The sequence below is a fragment of the Sorghum bicolor genome, chromosome 10 (genome assembly GCF_000003195.3).
Source record: "Sorghum bicolor cultivar BTx623 chromosome 10, Sorghum_bicolor_NCBIv3, whole genome shotgun sequence".
In the NCBI taxonomy this organism is placed as follows: domain Eukaryota; kingdom Viridiplantae; phylum Streptophyta; class Magnoliopsida; order Poales; family Poaceae; genus Sorghum; species Sorghum bicolor.
The window spans coordinates 19,428,677-19,445,368 of record NC_012879.2 but is presented as its reverse complement, the minus strand read 5'-3'; the positions used below and the strand labels follow the sequence as shown (position 1 = coordinate 19,445,368).

At 39.6% G+C, this 16,692-nt stretch overlaps 1 protein-coding gene and 1 long non-coding RNA gene across 5 annotated transcripts; both read left to right on the top strand.

Annotated features, from left to right (window-relative positions):
• Positions 255 to 4,378, top strand: LOC110431350. 4 transcript variants are annotated; one of them, XR_002448847.1, is made up of 5 exons: positions 255 to 1,398; positions 1,841 to 1,959; positions 2,702 to 2,846; positions 3,576 to 3,752; positions 4,007 to 4,378. It is a non-coding gene; the product is annotated as an uncharacterized LOC110431350 (long non-coding RNA). The 4 variants fall into 4 exon arrangements; XR_002448846.1 differs by lacking the exon at positions 3,576 to 3,752 and having other exon boundaries at positions 258 to 545; positions 1,254 to 1,398; positions 2,702 to 2,769; XR_002448848.1 differs by lacking the exon at positions 3,576 to 3,752 and having other exon boundaries at positions 258 to 1,398.
• On the top strand, positions 11,093 to 16,383 carry LOC8072904 (AT-hook motif nuclear-localized protein 10). Its single transcript, XM_002438292.2, has 6 exons — positions 11,093 to 11,531; positions 11,631 to 12,257; positions 13,222 to 13,274; positions 14,453 to 14,581; positions 15,282 to 15,443; positions 15,884 to 16,383. Exons 2-6 carry the CDS (start codon positions 11,729 to 11,731, stop codon positions 16,094 to 16,096), a joined length of 1,086 nt encoding a protein of 361 aa, XP_002438337.1. The 5' UTR covers positions 11,093 to 11,531; positions 11,631 to 11,728; the 3' UTR covers positions 16,097 to 16,383.

Here is a 16,692-nt window from a genome sequence, read left to right as displayed (position 1 = left end):
CTATTCTATTCTATTTTCTACCCTACAAAAACCGGCTGATTCCTCCCCGTGGAGCAGCGTCCACGTCGTCCAAAAATACTGTGGCTGTTGGATCTCTCGTTCAATGATCCAGATCTCTTGAAGTAGATTCTCGTTTGGACGGCTGCTTCTGCTTTTCGTGGGCTTCTTCAGCTTCTCCACTAATTTTCTAGCTTTTTCTAGCTTTGCGTTAAAATCTGGTAAGACAAATATATACCGTGGCTCCTGCTTCTCCTTGCAGCTTCTTCCCCTTTCCGATGGTTTCCGACTCTGACCCCGACGCCCTCCTCCTCCTCTCCGCTCGCTCCCTCTCTCGATCGATGCGGACGGCGACGGAGTGCACGAGCGGGGCAGCGCAGCTGCGGGCTCCCTCCTCCCCCTCCCCCGGCGTGCTCTCTCCTCTCCCTCTCTCTCTCTCCTTTCTGCTCGATCTCTCTCTCCCTCGATGCGGCCAGGGCAACGGCAGCCGGGGCGCGCCAACAGGGCGACACGGCTATGACCGTCGTCCTCTTCCCACTCGGTGGTCGGTGCGTTGTGCGCCACATCCTTCCTCTGCTCCACCTGTATTCTTGTGCTACAGGAAACCCTAGGTGCTTGTGGTAGAGGTCGCGAGGATTCGCGGAAGCGCTGCCCTGCGTTTTTTGACTCCGATCGGAATCAGAACGGCACGTCCATGGTTGCAGCGGCACTCCCTTTCACTCGATGTTACTGCTCCCATGGCGCCCCTGCTCAGGCTGTGCTCGCACACAAGCTTCGATTGAATTTTTGTGCCACCAACATTTTTGATTTCAGTGCGTTGTTTTAGCTGCCCAAATTGATGTCAACAATATTTCATTCAATTAAATGTGGTTTACCATATGCCTGCCTTTCAGGTTAGCGTAGCTGAAATCTGTTTGAGATTAAATGTGTAGGCACATGTGCATGACCAAAGCTGAATAATAGTCTGTTCTTATTTGAATGCTTCCTTCATATGTTTTTACTCTTATTTATCCTTTCTTGATACTTCTACCAGAGCTATGTCAATCCATTGATTTAGGTTATTGTTCCATAATTATGATTTAGGTATCTGGTTTCCCCTGCATGTGTATGTTCCACCATCCATGACAAATTTATGTGTCCTGAACAATGATTTCCTTATTTCCAGACATGTGCCTACTCCTCTATTTCCTATTTTTGATTAAATATAATAGTCTTCTTCCACTTTCCTATAGTTCAGTTTTTCTTTTTTTGGTCAGATTTGTAGGTTCCTTCAAATAATTATTTTACGCCTGTGCAAAAATAAGCAAGGAGGTGGCTATTTGTGCATATGACAACAAATCCCACTTGATGGTACGGGGAGCAAAAAGACAAAAGGAAATCATGGTATTTTCCTTGCTTGAGGTAAAATGCTATCTCAAAATAAAAAATTATTGTTGAACATGCATGAAACTTCTACACCAATCACACGGTAAGATTGGAGCAAACCACATATATTTAATCTTTTACAATTATGCTCATAGGTGTGCTTCTGACATGCTATAGCTACAACTATTGTTCTTGCTATATAAACATGGATTACTTTGCTCATGATAGCATTGCCACCTGTAGTTTTGGACTGTTTGCTGCATCCTTATCAGTGCAGTTTGCAAGACAAGCATTACACCTACTGCTCCCTGCGCTCAGCAAGATATAGATGCCTGACAATTTAATTTTTAACAGAAAGAAAATTTGCTTACCTGCAGAGGGAATTCCACTCTGCATAATTGATGTGCTGAAGTTTGACAAATACTTCATTAAGATACTAAGTTGATTACCGATTGTTTTTGGATAAAATTGTACATAGGTATTTCCTTTCGGTGATTATATATGGTTTGGTTCTTTTCGGATGCCAGCGGCAATCATGTTCGTGGTCTTTGTGTGCAAGATGACACAATGTTGATGGCTGAAGCTCTTATGTCATAGGTTCGTGCTCCTTCTTTTTGTTGTCTCACTTACTCATATTAACCTTAGTGGATCTGGTTTATGAACTTTGATTCAGCTCTTGCGATGCACGTCCTCTAGACAATGTACTTTACTGTAGATACTCCTTTGGAAACTGATGAGCCCCCTAACATAGAAGATGTACCTCTGTACAACACTTCCTTTTGAACTTATTTCCAAATGTATATACAATATTAGTACCGACTATATTTTGTTGTGCTATCGCAAATGTATTTGCAATATTTTTAATGATATAAGATCATTCATGAGTTTACTTCCTTCTATTCCAAACTTATTTCCAAATGTGGTTTTGGAGTCCTTTTTCCAAAGGGAAGCAAACTAAATGTTGAGTTAGCTATTGCTATCTTAGCTTTCTAAAAAGTTAATATTTCCTTTGTCCCCAGGTGTTGGTCTGTTCTATTATATGAGAGGGTTCTAGATTCCGCAGTCAAGTGAAGCCTAAATAATCTGAGAACTCTTTACTCATTGTGTGATTATCATTTAGTCATTCAATTGTTACATATTTCATAGTTTGTTCTACAAAATTTAAGTTCCTAAATTCAAGTTGGTTGTTCACTTACCATCTGTGCTCTATTTTGTTTGGCCTTGACCCCAACTACTCTGTATATGCATATATCATATCTTGTGATCTTTATTCTTCCCTCTTATTATTGTTGTAGGCACATAGCCTAAATCGTACTGACTACCTCTCTATTGTGTTTAGTTACATTCAATCGGATAACAAGCAAGAGATGAAAAAGGATTTAGCAAGCATTGAAACTGAATGGACAGGTGAAGAGATTAACTCTGACATGCTTGTTTAATTTATTATTCAGTGGCGCATAAACAGCTACAGTTCACAATACTCGGTACGGTTATACTGACCATTACTAGCTTTATCATATTCGTAGTCCACAATAAATCCACACTTCTGATTTCAAGTTTCAGAGAATAGTAGAGCATAAAATTAGTAACTGAGAGATGAATATTTTGGTGCCTCATGTCAATTTCCATTGAGATCTGAGTATTTGAGCATGCTTCACTGTCTTATATTTTGAGCTTGCTATGCAAATGCTGGGCAGATCCAAAAAAAAACTTTTGTGCCTTTATTCTTTCTACTATTAGAAATTGATCACTTAATTTTTTCTGAAAGATTCAAGCCATTTGTTGTACTTTCAAATGCTGGTATGTGCATCAATGATCCTTTGATAGTATATAGACATGGATCAAATTTTCTAGACTAAACTTTACTATTAACTCAGAGCCTTAAAATATCCAGCACTAATAAGGCAGGAAAAAAGAAGAGACAACATAGTGTGTGGGTGCTATTCTTGAATGATACAGGCATTTGCGACATGTAGCACTTTGTATCCTCTTTGTAGAATAAAATTTTCCAATGTACAACTTTGGGTATGCTTTCAGCCTCCTATGCTCTTAATTATTTACCCTATCAAAACTTCATATGTTTGTCATAGTCCGCTGGTTGGTTTTGTGGCAAAGTTGTTTGTAAAACTTTGAGAGTGCATGGTACTTTTAGCCAAAAAAGAGATTTAATGATTTAGATGATTAGTGTCCTTACATGCATATATGTTCTGAAGGTCAAACCATGTCTTTTCTGTTTAACTTCGAACAAAGTTAGCTTCTACAATTTAGCAGTTCCAGTGCCCATGTGTCTGCAACAACCATTGCTTGCTGCTGCACCTCATAGAAGTTGTATGTGTTGCTTCTGTGTACAAAGGAACTGGCAACCCCTCCACATAACTTGGGAAAAACACGTATGTTCGACATAACCCCTCCATTGAATATATATGCAATTTTGTTTTACTTCTGAAACCAATAGTCGTTATTAACTTTTGGTTATATGCTGATATATTAACATCAGAAAATACATACATATTCTTTTACTATATAAATTACTACTAACGCTGAGCAATGATATCCTCTATTGGTGTATTTCTGTGATATAATTACTTATCAGACACCTGTTGTACACCACACTAACCTTGCTTTTATTATGTAACATTAACAGTCATCCAGCACGCAAAGCACTTACAGTGGGCTTTCCAATCTTGAGCCAAGATAATGTTCAAACACAAGTCCTTCCCTCACCAATTAAGAAGAATCTCCAGCTGGGAAACTGAGGATTCATTCGCGGAATTATTAGACCACCAGCCAAAATCATTAGGGACTGCTCCAGCGAAGTTGTTGCTATAACCTAAATGTCAATGTATATAGTACAACTGATTCCATATATCCCACATGTAAAATATGCTTGCCAATGACCACAAACCTAGAACCTGAAAAACATTCATGTACAAAACATACTTATTACCTGCTCTGTTCAATCTTCAATTATCAGTTGTGCGCGCGATGGCGCGCGCCCTTCACTAGTCAAAACAAAGAATCAAATGATCGGTGTGGAATCAGACTTGACTCAAAGACGCACTGCATTGGCAATAGCCTAGTGATCAAGGCGAGGACACGTGATAATTGAGAAGGTAGGGTTCTCCCACATTGAGACCGTACTTTTTTCTATTTTACCTATACTATTATTTCCTCTAAATCGGAAATTGCTTAAAAAAACAGTTGCAAAGACATACTCCCACCAAATTATAAGTCATTTCAAGAATCTTGGAGAGTCAAAGCATTTTCAAGTTTGACCAAAAATATAGAGAGAAATATAAAGATTTATGTTATAAAATAGGTACACTATGAAAATATAACTAACAACGATTGGTACCAAAAATGTTATTATTTTACTATATAAATTTGGTTAAACTTGAAAACTTTGACTCTCGAAGATTTTTGGAATGACTTATAATTTGGGACGGAGGGAGTAGATCAGAAACGATCATGTATATATGTTGGCAAGCTGAAAAAAAAAATGTTTCACGAGAGTTTATGGGATATTGCATTGACATGGGCTAAATTTGAAATTCTGATTAGCGTAGTAAAAGTTTAAGTTTTCCAAAAAAAAACTCTGATTTTGATAGTTCAATCTTGACTATGGAATTTGTGGGTGTGGCAGGCTTAGGAAGGGCTTATGAGTTTGGATCACCTACATGACCCAATACGTTTTGGAATCAGACTTCGTATCGCGTTATTAGAGAAAAGTTATTCTAACTCGTATGAGCATGGAATATATATATAAGTATGGGTGGAAGAAACTCTCTATTATCGGGTAGTTAGGGAGAGATGGACGAAAAAATAATGTGAAATTTTGCCTCTTTATTAGGTATATAGATATATGCATAATGTTTTAAATATGGACACGGTCCCTATTGTGCGACTTCGTAACAAATCGGATGTACAAAATTTAACATGATAAATCCAGATCATACTGTTACCTAAGTCAATTGTTAACATTACAAAGTCGTTTGATTACCCATGGTGTATATATATTAACGAGGTTATCATACATGTTTCATTGTTAACGAGCAGAATAACTATTGCTAAAAAAACAACGCAACTAAATCCTGGACAAAGTCTAGAAAAATGCCACCACATCAAATCGAGATTTTAAGCCTTGATGGACACGTTCTACCACAAAAAATCTAATCAACTGGTATATAAACTAGTTCACACCTATTTGATGCAAGCAGCATGCTACTTTTTTTTGGATTTTAAATTACTAATTCTCTCTAAGAAACATTAAACCTTGAAATTTCAGGAATCTTCATGCCAGATTAAGAGATATGTGATACGATCATCACTAGTACCCTGAACCAGTGGCGGATCCAGAAATGGACCAAGAGGGGGGCTAAATAATACATGCTATTTTTTTCTCGCTCAATTCAGTACACTAAGGCCTTGTTTAGTTCCAAATTTTTTTGCAAAATAGAAATAGTAGCATTTTCGTTTGTATTTGACAAATATTGTCCGATCATGGACTAACTAGGCTCAAAAGATTTGTCTCGCAAATTACAGATAGACTGTGTAATTAGTTATTTCTTTTATCTATATTTAGTGATTCATGTATGTGCCGCAAGATTATATGTGATGGGAAATCTAAGAAATTTTACAAAATATTTTGGGAACTAAACAAGGCCTAATAGTTATAGCTAAGATTGATAATTCAATATTGATTCAAAGTATTTAAAGACAAAGATTTATAAAATAAGCATAGAAAAATACCAAATATATAGAGTCTTTTGCTAAAAAAGAAAACATGTCAAAAAAAATTTCAGCCCAAGAGGGGGGCTGCAGCCACCCCAGCCCCCCTCGTGCGTCCGCCAATGCCCTGAACTTTAGTAGTGACGGTTGCAAACATATTTTTATAGACGGTTTTTTAAACCGGTTGTAAACATATTTCTATAGATATTTTTTCAAAATCGGTTGTAAACATATTTCTAGAGATGTTTCTCAGAACCGCTAGCGCTAGTTTAGTCAAGACAATTGCACGTGGAAATGTTTATGTAGAAAATATAAATTGGGTTTTAAAAATAGTCGCCCTCCGTCAAAGTTGCAAGTCCCGCATTTTTTTCCGCGTAAAAACATGTGCTTTGCATCTGGCAGGATTCGAATCCAAGACCTCACCTTCACGCGTAGCCTCCTCTACCACTTCACCCACCACTCACTCATAACTACATTAGAGTTTGGTTTCCTACATATTATCCTAAACTGAGTGTATATTGATTGTTTTAGGCCCTAAATGAATTCAAATAAAAAAGTTATCAACTACAAAGTTTCATAACTTTTTAAGATCTACAACTTTTATATTGATAGTTTCTCTATCTAAGGTCGTTTACAAAATTTGAATTTTAAATTTGACAAATTCAAACGTAGTTTTTGATGACAAAATAATTTCAAATAAAAAAATTACCAACTAACTACAAAGTTTTATAACTTATTGAGATATACAAGTTTTATTTTGGTAGTTTTTTATATGAAGTCATTTGAAAAACTTAAAATTAATTTCAAATTATTTTTACAAACAGTTTTCTTAATAAAACCGCCACTAAAAATCAGATTTCTAGTGGCGGTTTCTTAAGAAAACTACTTGTAGAAATACACAATATCTAGTGGTGGTTTTGGTAGGAAAATCGCCTGTAAAAAATCAATTTTCACTAGCAGTTCACTTAAGAGAACCGCTAGTGAAAATGTGTTTCCACTGGCGGTTCTTGGGTCGGGCCCACCGATTTCTTTTCACAGACGTTTTTTAATTGAAACCACGTGTAAAAAAAGAAATTCCACCGCTAATGTAGAGCTTTTTTGTACTAGTGCATAGATGCCCCTATTTTTAGGATTTAATCCAATTTTCAAGGGTTGCATAGGCGCTATATCAGCTAAGAGGGAGTAAATCGAACTAAATTGATAGTTTAAGAGGTAGATCGGACTATAAAAATTTTAAAGAAAATTTCCAAATATTTATTGAAAAAGTAGGCATTTCAAGATCCTAAAATCTAGTTTAATTGTAAAAATAGTAGAAAAATAATTTAGGTAAAAAATCAAACTAGCTTCATATTTTTTCCTAAATTTATTTTGTATCTTATGGTGCCTAAATTAGGATTAACTGAATCTTTTATGGATTTCTTTTGGTCCTTATTTGTTAGTAGATATTTAAAATTAGTCTATGTTGACAACCAAGTGACTTTGATGACAATACAAGTGTAGAGTAACCACATACTCTCTCCATATATATAAAGAAAGACGTTTTGAAGCCTAACTTTGACTCCTTGTTTGATAAAAATATTTATCAAAAAGTGGTATATGTATATTTTTTCTAAAAAGTATTCAAGACAAATCTATTCATATGGTTTTTACATTTTCAAACTCAACAACTTTAAAGTTATTCATATTTATATTCTCAATGTTTGACCAAGACTTTGTCCAGAACGATTTTCTTCATAGGTATGAAGAGAGTAATACTTACTAATGTTTAGTATCTTGTCACTCATCCATGTTCATATCACTTGATCCTAACACAATTACATCCAACTCCGAAACCGAAGAAAAAATAAGTACTCATATTTATATCTATACATATCCGTTTGAATCCGATGGGTTTTCATCCCTAGCATTCACTGAGAACTCTTTCTCTAAATGTTGTGGAATATCCCTAGCATTCATTGGCAACTCTTTTGGTCAAAAATCCCAAATATAGTAAAATTATACCTTAGGAGTATATTGGCATCTTAGAATACATAAAATGTGTTGAATCACTTAAGTTTATGCATACTGCAGTGATTTTTGCAACATAAATCAACCAGTGATCAATGGCTAAACAACTTTGTATTGTATAATTTTTATGGTTTTCTTTTATGTCCTTCTTTGTATCCTAAGTCCAGAGCTTGGCTCTTTGTGATTTTATATTTTTTTAATAATAAAAGACCAGCAGGGGCAACCTCTCTTGTTTCTCTAAAAAAAGTGCATATCTAATTGTCTTTCTTGAACCCACTCGATAAATCCTCATTTACAGGTCCATTCTAATAAAAATAGCTTCATATATCTTTACATGCTACGACAACTTCTTTATATCTTGTTCGACACTTTAAAAAGCTTAATTTTACTTTCTAACTTGCATGAGCGAGAAACTAGAAATAGAGTATAGGGATATTTAATTTAGTTAAAAAGCTGCTGAAGGAGATTTTTTTTTACTAAAATCTCTATGAGACTCTTAGAGTTGCTCTAGATGGGCATATGCAACCAAATGGCTTACGGAAACGCAAAATCCCAGCAACATATGGGTTGGCATTCATATTCCACTGGCTTTAATGTAGTTATCTGTAAACCATGTGCTCGTATTAAATCCAATTACCATATATGTGTATAAAAGATTTTATATTCATTCACGACCACGCTCCTTGCAGAAAAGAAAAGAAAACCATAAGCACACCCCAGCAGGAATAAGGCCTTGTTGAGTTCATCAAAAATTTTGGTTCTCATTACAGTATTTTTGTTTATATTTGATAAATTTTATCTAATTATAGATTAACTAGGTTTTAAAAATTTGTCTCGTAAATTACAAGTAAATTATGTAATTAGATTTATTTTTATCGATATTTAATGTTTTATGCATGTATCAGTAAATTACAAGTAAATTATGCATGTAATGAAAAATTTTGAAAAATTTTGGAAAATTTTAGGAACTGACCCAGGCCTAAGGCATTGTTTAGTTTTCAAAGGAAAAAAATTTGTGATATTGTAGCACTTTCGTTTGTTTTTGTGCTAATTATTGTCTAATTATAGACTATCTAGGCTCAAAAGATTCGTCTCATCAATTTCAACCAAACTGTATGTCGACGAAAGCTGGTCGGCAGTCTACCTTGGGGTATACCCATGATGTATAAATAAACTTTAGATAAAAATCAGTACTGAGATAAGTTTTAGATTTTTTGTTATAAAATTAGCACAAGTAGTTAATTCATCCTAGAGCTTGTACCAGCTCTGGTCTAGCCAACAATCAGCATGAGGTGCGGAACCTAGACACGTGTGGGATTGCCAGCCTCGCCAGAGAGCTACTGCCGACCACCCGGAACGCAGAGGGCGGATCTCGTGCACGTGTAGGGAGGAGTCGGAGACAGTACCGGCTCTGGAAAGCTCGTGTAGGAGAAAAAACTAGTGTGGCTAAACAAAAAGTTTTTTTGAATGATAATAAAAAATATTATGCCAAAAATAAATAAGATATTAGAAATGTACTTATCTTTGGATGAAAGTCTAGTCGGTGACGACAAAATTGTCCGGCCCTCGAGCTTTTCGACTTGTCATGACGGTGGTCGCTGTTGTCGTAGCGTCGTTCTTCGCGGCGATTATTATTACGACTGGTGGTCAGAGCAAGTAGGCTAAACAATTTGGTCGATGGCCCGAGCAGGTCGGTGTTGTCGATCTGCCTCTCTTTGTAGCAGAGAAGCGGGTGACGCGTTGTCGGCGTGGTCGGAGACGTTGCTGGAGTAGTCGGAGTCGTAGCCAGCGTGGTTGAAGCCGCCGCCGACGTCGATGAAGAAGTGGTTGGCGCAGATCGGATCTACACCTCCTCCGTGGTCATGGCGGTGAAGTTGTTGAAGCTGACGGTGAACGTGAAGTCGCCCGCCATGGCCGCGAAGTCGGGGATGATGGCCATCTTGTTCGTCGGGAGAGCTGTACGCACACCCCCTACCTGGCGCGCCACTGTCGACGAAAGCTGGTCGGCAGTCTACCTTGGGGTATACCCACGGTAGTAGTTTATCGGTAGACGGTGCGCAAACTACGAACTCGATGGTGACGCAAGACACGGACAAGCTTTTTATCCAGGTTCGGCCGCCGAGTTGGCGTAATACCTACGTCCTGCGTCTGGTTGTATTGGTTTGTGTTAAGAGAATATGATGTCCTAGGGGTCCCTTGCCTCTCCTTATATAGTCTGGAGGGCAGGGTTACAGATCTGGAAACTAATCCTAGTCGGTTACAATTGCCATGGATAATTCGATATCAATTCCTATTCTAACCGACTAGAATCCTGCTTGATCTCCCCATCTTGTTTCCTTGCGCGAAACTCCAGGTTGTCGGATCAAGCCTTGAACTCGTCTCGTAATGGGCCAAGCTTCCTGGCCAAAGTCTAGCCGTAAGGGTATAGGGGTTTATACCCCCACACTGTACAATTAGTTTTTACTTTTGTCTATATTTAATACTTCATGCATGTGTCTAAAGATTTGATGGGATGAGAAATTTTAAAAAAATTTGAATTTTTGAGTGGAAATAAACAAGGCCTAATACGTCCAGGTGTCCCCTTTTGCTGACGCCTCTGTGTAGACAAGGCTGACCCAGGCCTAATACGAATTCTGCGAGACACTGACGAGGCTGACCCACCAAAGGCATATAGTTTTTTTTTTAAGTGAAAGGCGTATAGTTGGTGCCGCGGACTACAGTAGGACACGTGAGAATCCCAACAGCTAGGCGGGCAATAAATAGCTTCCGAAAAATGACATGACAGCATCATGTGAACACAACGCGGAAAAAGCGGTTTTTCCTCTAGAAAAAAGAAAACCAATTTCACAATTCATGTGAAGGCTGACGAAAAGGTAAATATCTCTCCCACCAGCTTTTCAGTAACCCCCTCGGTTACCGCAAAATTCGCAGTAGCGGAAATAGACGGCCAGAAAAATTGGCAAAAGACAGTAACCGCAGCAAATTCTGCGTATATCCGGGGTCCTCGCGAAAAGGCATACGCTCCCCTCCTCTCTATTAATCCCTGCTGGGCTTTACACATTTTCTCCTCCGTCGATTACAGAAGCTTTTTTTTTTCTCTTCTCAGTATTTCGGTCGAGAAATTCGCGAAGGGGTTTGGGGAATTCGAGGCAAGGATTTGCAAAAATCATGGGAACTTGATGCGGCTTCCTGTGCCCGTCGCTAATTTCTCTGTTTTATTTGCGTGATTTTTAGGGTTTATCTCAGAGTTTTTTTTTTGGTTTCTCCGCCGTATTTCGTAGAGAAATTTGTCACTGTGAAAAATTCGTTTTTTGGTTTCTTCCGTGCTACTGTGAAATTCGGAATCTTGTCAGAGAAAAGAGAAGGAAAAAGGAAAAAAAGAGCAAAATAGTAAGGGGGATTTTTTTGTACCTGGGTGTTTTCTGTTCACTTGAGTAAGTACACTCTCCTGTCTAGTACGCTTCTTGATCTCGCAGAATTCGTCGCCGGGACTTGGAATTTTTGAGCTGATGGCCGTCGTGTTTGCTCTCTAGGTCGGTTAATCTTGGGAGTGCCTGGCTCCAGCGAGATCGATCGAAAGGAGGGACCTTTCCTTGGTTCCTCTGCTCGAGCTGTGCTTGCGGGGTGAACCATGTCATCAGCGATGGCGGCGGCGAGTGAAGCGGCGTATGGCGGAGGCGTGCAGAAGGGGTCCCTGCAGCAGCACCAGGCGCCGCAGCCTAGCCCCGGCTCGGTCTTCTACACCCCTGACGGCATCGCCGTCTACGCGAAACCGGCCATCCCGCCGTTCTACCAACAGTCCGCGGGCAGCAATGCCATCGTGCCGGCGGCTCCGGGGCTAGCTCATTCCTCCGCCACTTCTGAGCCCTTCAAGCGCAAGCGCGGGCGCCCGCGCAAGTACGGCCCCGCGGACGGCGCCGTGCCCCTGGCTATCGTGCCCCCGTCGCAGCCACCCACTGCTGCTGCCCCAGCTGCCTCTGAGGCGTCACCCACGATTCCTCCTGGCTTCGCTCCAAGCCCGCAGGGTGGTGGCGTGGTGAGTCCCCAGGCCTCACCGGCGCCGCAGCCGCCGGCGGCGTCAGGTGCTCCCGCTGTCAAGAAGCGGGGCCGGCCGCCGGGCCCCTCCAGCAAGAAGCAACAGCCGCAGGCGGCAGCGCCTGGTAATGTTCTGCCGTCCCCTTTTCAACTGGAGCGTAGAAGTAGTGAAATGTGCAAGGCGGCATTGATGGCTTTGATCGTATTTCTGTTCAGAGCTTCAGATACACGTATATATACTTGTGGTACTTGGGAATGGGCAAAACGACCCCAGGGATTAGCATTCATTTATTTATCATTTCATTCATTCTTCTTTACTTTTGGTTTGCTGTCATGCCGGCAGCAATCAGGGGTGGAGTTGTGGGCGGGGAATGGAATACTTGGTGATAATGACCTTTATGCCCTTGGCCTTCTCCATGCTAGAGTTTTCATTCAAAAAAACTATTTGGCAAGCGAGGTTTCTTGAGAAAAATACAGAGAGGTTTCTTCAGGATTCTTGTTGCTCTAAGTAGAACTGAGTAGGGAAAGGTTGTGCTGCTGGCAACTCGAGAATACTTCTTTCCGTTACTAGTTCGTGGTAGATGTGATTTATTAGCTTATTGTGGTTCCTGTGGGGATCTGGCCTTTTTTACTCTTAATTGTGATTAATATCTGCTGTTGGCTTGCATTGGCATGTAATATTATGTTGTTTCAGTTCTAGATTTGAAATATTTTTACTGTATTAGCGCACTGTTTGTGTTTAGTTTACTCAGTTGGAATGTATTGAACTATTTATCCATGGTTATCTTTTGTTTACTAACTTAAGCGGTGTTTGACTTTTGTTATTGGATCATTGCACCTTCAACTTTGAGCTCCTAATCCCCCCAATAAAACTTTGAGTTCCTATGCATTTAATAGTTATAGTTATTATAAACATGCCGTTAATACCATGTGTTCAGATCCCTCCAAAAGTATACCTATGGCTATGGATATTTTGCTTGGCATACTAGATATCGTGGGACTATCTTGAGGTTTATACATATTAATTCAATGTGATGGCACTATGATTATGAGATTATATATAATGTTTCTGAAATTTTGTTTTAGCAGGACCAGGCTGGGCTGGATGGAAGCCTCATATTTTCACAGTCCAAGCTGGAGAGGTACACTGTCCAATGCTTATGATGCTCCTACAGATGTACTTATGCAGTCTTAGGATTTTTGTCATCTCTTATATCAAAATCTGTATGGGTTATGTTTACTTGCATCAATTTTTCAAGCTATACTAGTAGCATCATTTTCTTAAGCTATATTGTCTATTCCATGGCTATGTGAAGTCATATACTGATTAATATCTATTTTTTGCTTTATGACGTTGTCCTTTTGTATTCCACGCTTTTTATTATGGTGCCATAACTTTCTTTTTTCTATTTGTATTACCTAATGCAATTATATGATTGTTCTGCTCGTTGGATATAAGATTTGTTCTGCCTCAGGAAATGTTTATTACGCCTGACATCCTGCTCTCACTTTTTTTTAAATAAATACATCCTGCTCTGCTATCTTGTAAACTTTATGTCATGCTCCTTAGCCTGGACTTCAGCAAACCATATATATACTTGCATAATCTATATCTTTAGTATACCTTTCATGCTGGCCTATCGTTAAATGGTTTGAGCTTAGTCAAACCACAATAGAGTTAGTGGTCTTAGCCTGGTCTACTGCAAGCTTTATTGCTGGTAAATTTTTTTTCTTAAAGTTTGTGTTATTCTGTGATAGTCTGCTAAGTATGCTCGTTAGAATGGAAGGGTGAATACTTACTTTGCAATCATGTTACTATATTTTTTTTCCCTGTCACTGCAAACCTCTTATTTCGTTTTGTCCCCTTAGCTTGAGGCGCCTTTTCCTTGTATTATATCTTCATTTTACAAACTTGTTTCATGATTACTCTGTGCTGCCTTGTGTATTTTTCCTGCTGACTGCTATTATGTCGGGTGAGCATTAGGTGGCTTGACTGGATCGCCTTGTTATGGAATTGGACAGCACACTCCCTATATGTTAGGGCCTGGATTCCTTTTAAATATTTATTTTCTTTTATTATCTGCCATTGTTATGAATTTACTCTCTATTGTTGAGGAGTTAATATAGGGTAGGCAAGGATTATGAGGCAACCTTGCCACACCACTGCCCCACTGCACCACCCTTACTAGAGTGAGACACCACTATGGACCTTGGTCCTTGGCTGGTTGTCTCATGTTCCTCAGCTTTCCATTCCAAATTCATTTTCTTTGTGAACTTGTGCTTTCCTGGTAACCTGCTAAAGAAGGATCCATGATTTCAGGATGTAGCATCAAGAGTCATGTCATTTTCTGGGAATGGATGGGCAGTTTGTATCCTCACAGCCAATGGCGCTGTATCTAATGTGACCCTGCGTCAAGGAGAGTCTTCTGGTGGAACAGTAACTTATGAGGTTTGTAGATTCTTCCAACTTTGACTTATCTTGCTCAGTTTAAATATCCTTTTTTTCCCTGGTATATCTGTTGGCCACACATGGCTCAGATCAGGGTAAAAGCCCAGAGGGCAGCTTGGCATATAGCCGCTTGGATTGGAAAGTAGAATTACAGGGCATGGTTACACAGGGGTGCTGCCACTGCTTATATAGCCTAAGTGGACAGCCACCTACTATAGCATATTCCCTAGCAAAAAGTGCTTAGCCTACTTGGTTTCAAAGGCACCACGATCAACTTGGTTGCCAAGGAACCCGATAATTACTGGACAGTGAATAGTAACTGCAGTAAATAAGATACATAGCACTTGGCTTAACTGACAATATCTATAGAAGTATAGAACTATATCCCAGCTAAACCTGGAGTCATCAAGTTCCTAGGTCAATGCAGTTAAGGAACACAGTATGGTACTTGACAGGTTTTTACACGGTGGACATGAGAATGTTCCCATGTTCCTGGGATGGGAACGACATTCCTAGTACAAGGAACATGGCACCGTTCCATGTTCCCGGTGAAATAGAATGGAAAATACAATGCATAAAACATAAGAGAAGGAAGGACCTTTTTTTTCTGGCAATACATCTGTTTCGCGGTTCTGGAAATAATTAACCTATGTGCTTGCACTAAATTTGAATGACATAGTTTCTTGCATCCAATATGCAGGGCCGTTTTGAGATTCTCTCTTTGGCTGGGTCATATCTTCTGTCAGAAAGTGCTGGCATGAGCAGTCGAACAGGTGGACTTAGTGTTTCTCTTGCTGGTCCTGATGGGCGTGTTTTAGGTGGTGCTGTAGCAGGACCTCTAACTGCAGCTTCGCCAGTTCAGGTTCCCCTTTTATTCTGAATTCACTATCTTAATTAAGATCTTTACATCAGATACCTTGGTCTCTTTGTGTTTTATTTTGAAGGTCACCAGGGGGGAGAGGATCCCCACCTGAATATAAAATTTCTCAGAGCCGTAAGGCTAAAAGTTTTGCAAATTACATCATTTAGACTTTGTTTGTTCTACTGGGTACTTATTACATAGCAGTTCTGATGGTCTCTTTGTTTCACGAATCATGTTCTTACTTCCTACTGTGCAATACTGTCATTGCAAGTGATTTTCCAAGTGATGTATATATATACATACTGTCATCTGTAACACAGAACATGATAAGATGATCAGTTATATTTTTTTGGGCAATCGGCTTTTAGTGTTTTTGCACTTACTCCTGGAGGATTGACAAATCTCTCAATGGATTGTGTTTTTGTTATTCTGCTGTTCAGGTGGTCATTGGGAGCTTTCTGGCTGATACAAAAATGGAGCTTGACCCTGGATCAGCACCCGAAAAACATGCTTTTGGAAGATTTCCAACTGCCAGCAGTCCATCTAGGGGTACTGAATCCTTGGGTGGGCATGCAAGCCCACCAAACACCACAGGCTCCTTCAGCACCAGCACACAGCCACCAGGCTTCCCAAGCTTCCCCCCGTGGAAATGAGCTTACCAGCTATGGTGGAGTAGGGCGTAGCCGTGGGGTTGAGGAGGGAGGGATGGGGATTAGACTTCATTAGGTACTCCTGCTGAAGGAACTGATGATCCTCGAGCGTCAATTTAGTTTCACCAGATCGTTATGAGAGTCGATCTTATTTAGGTACTTCTAACTGGTTACAGTGAAGTTCTGGTTTGCTGCCTGTCTTGATATGTTGCATCATTGAGGCACTCCAAAATGGGGGTAGCATACAGTAAATTAGATGATTTTTTTCCTATCAAATGCCTTTTGTCATTCTCCTGCGCTTATTTCGGTTATTAGTGCTGTGCGGTGTGTTGGTAGAAGTAGCGTTTTCAGGTCTTTGGGCTGCATTGTTATGTTCTGTTGCACCTCATTATTCCATTAGGTCTTGTTTGGATGTAGTCAGATTTTTTGTGAATTCATATGCGTTGGAGTGGATTGAGGTGTAATTTAGTTCAAGTTACTGTGTTATAGTGAATCTGACAACATCCAAACAAGGTTTTAATCTAAGCATGTTTTCATGGAACAATGTACTTCCCAGGTTTGAACGCAGTTGTCATGACAGTGTGAGTTTAGGGGCTAGA

Bases quoted from the DNA above. Each gene is read 5' to 3' on its own strand.
- LOC8072904 (XM_002438292.2), top strand. From the start codon at position 11,729: ATGTCATCAGCGATGGCGGCGGCGAGTGAAGCGGCGTATGGCGGAGGC. The intron at 14,582-15,281 runs GTTTGTAGATTC...TCCAATATGCAG, and splicing joins GTGGAACAGTAACTTATGAG to GGCCGTTTTGAGATTCTCTC. The intron at 15,444-15,883 runs GTTCCCCTTTTA...TCTGCTGTTCAG, and splicing joins CTGCAGCTTCGCCAGTTCAG to GTGGTCATTGGGAGCTTTCT.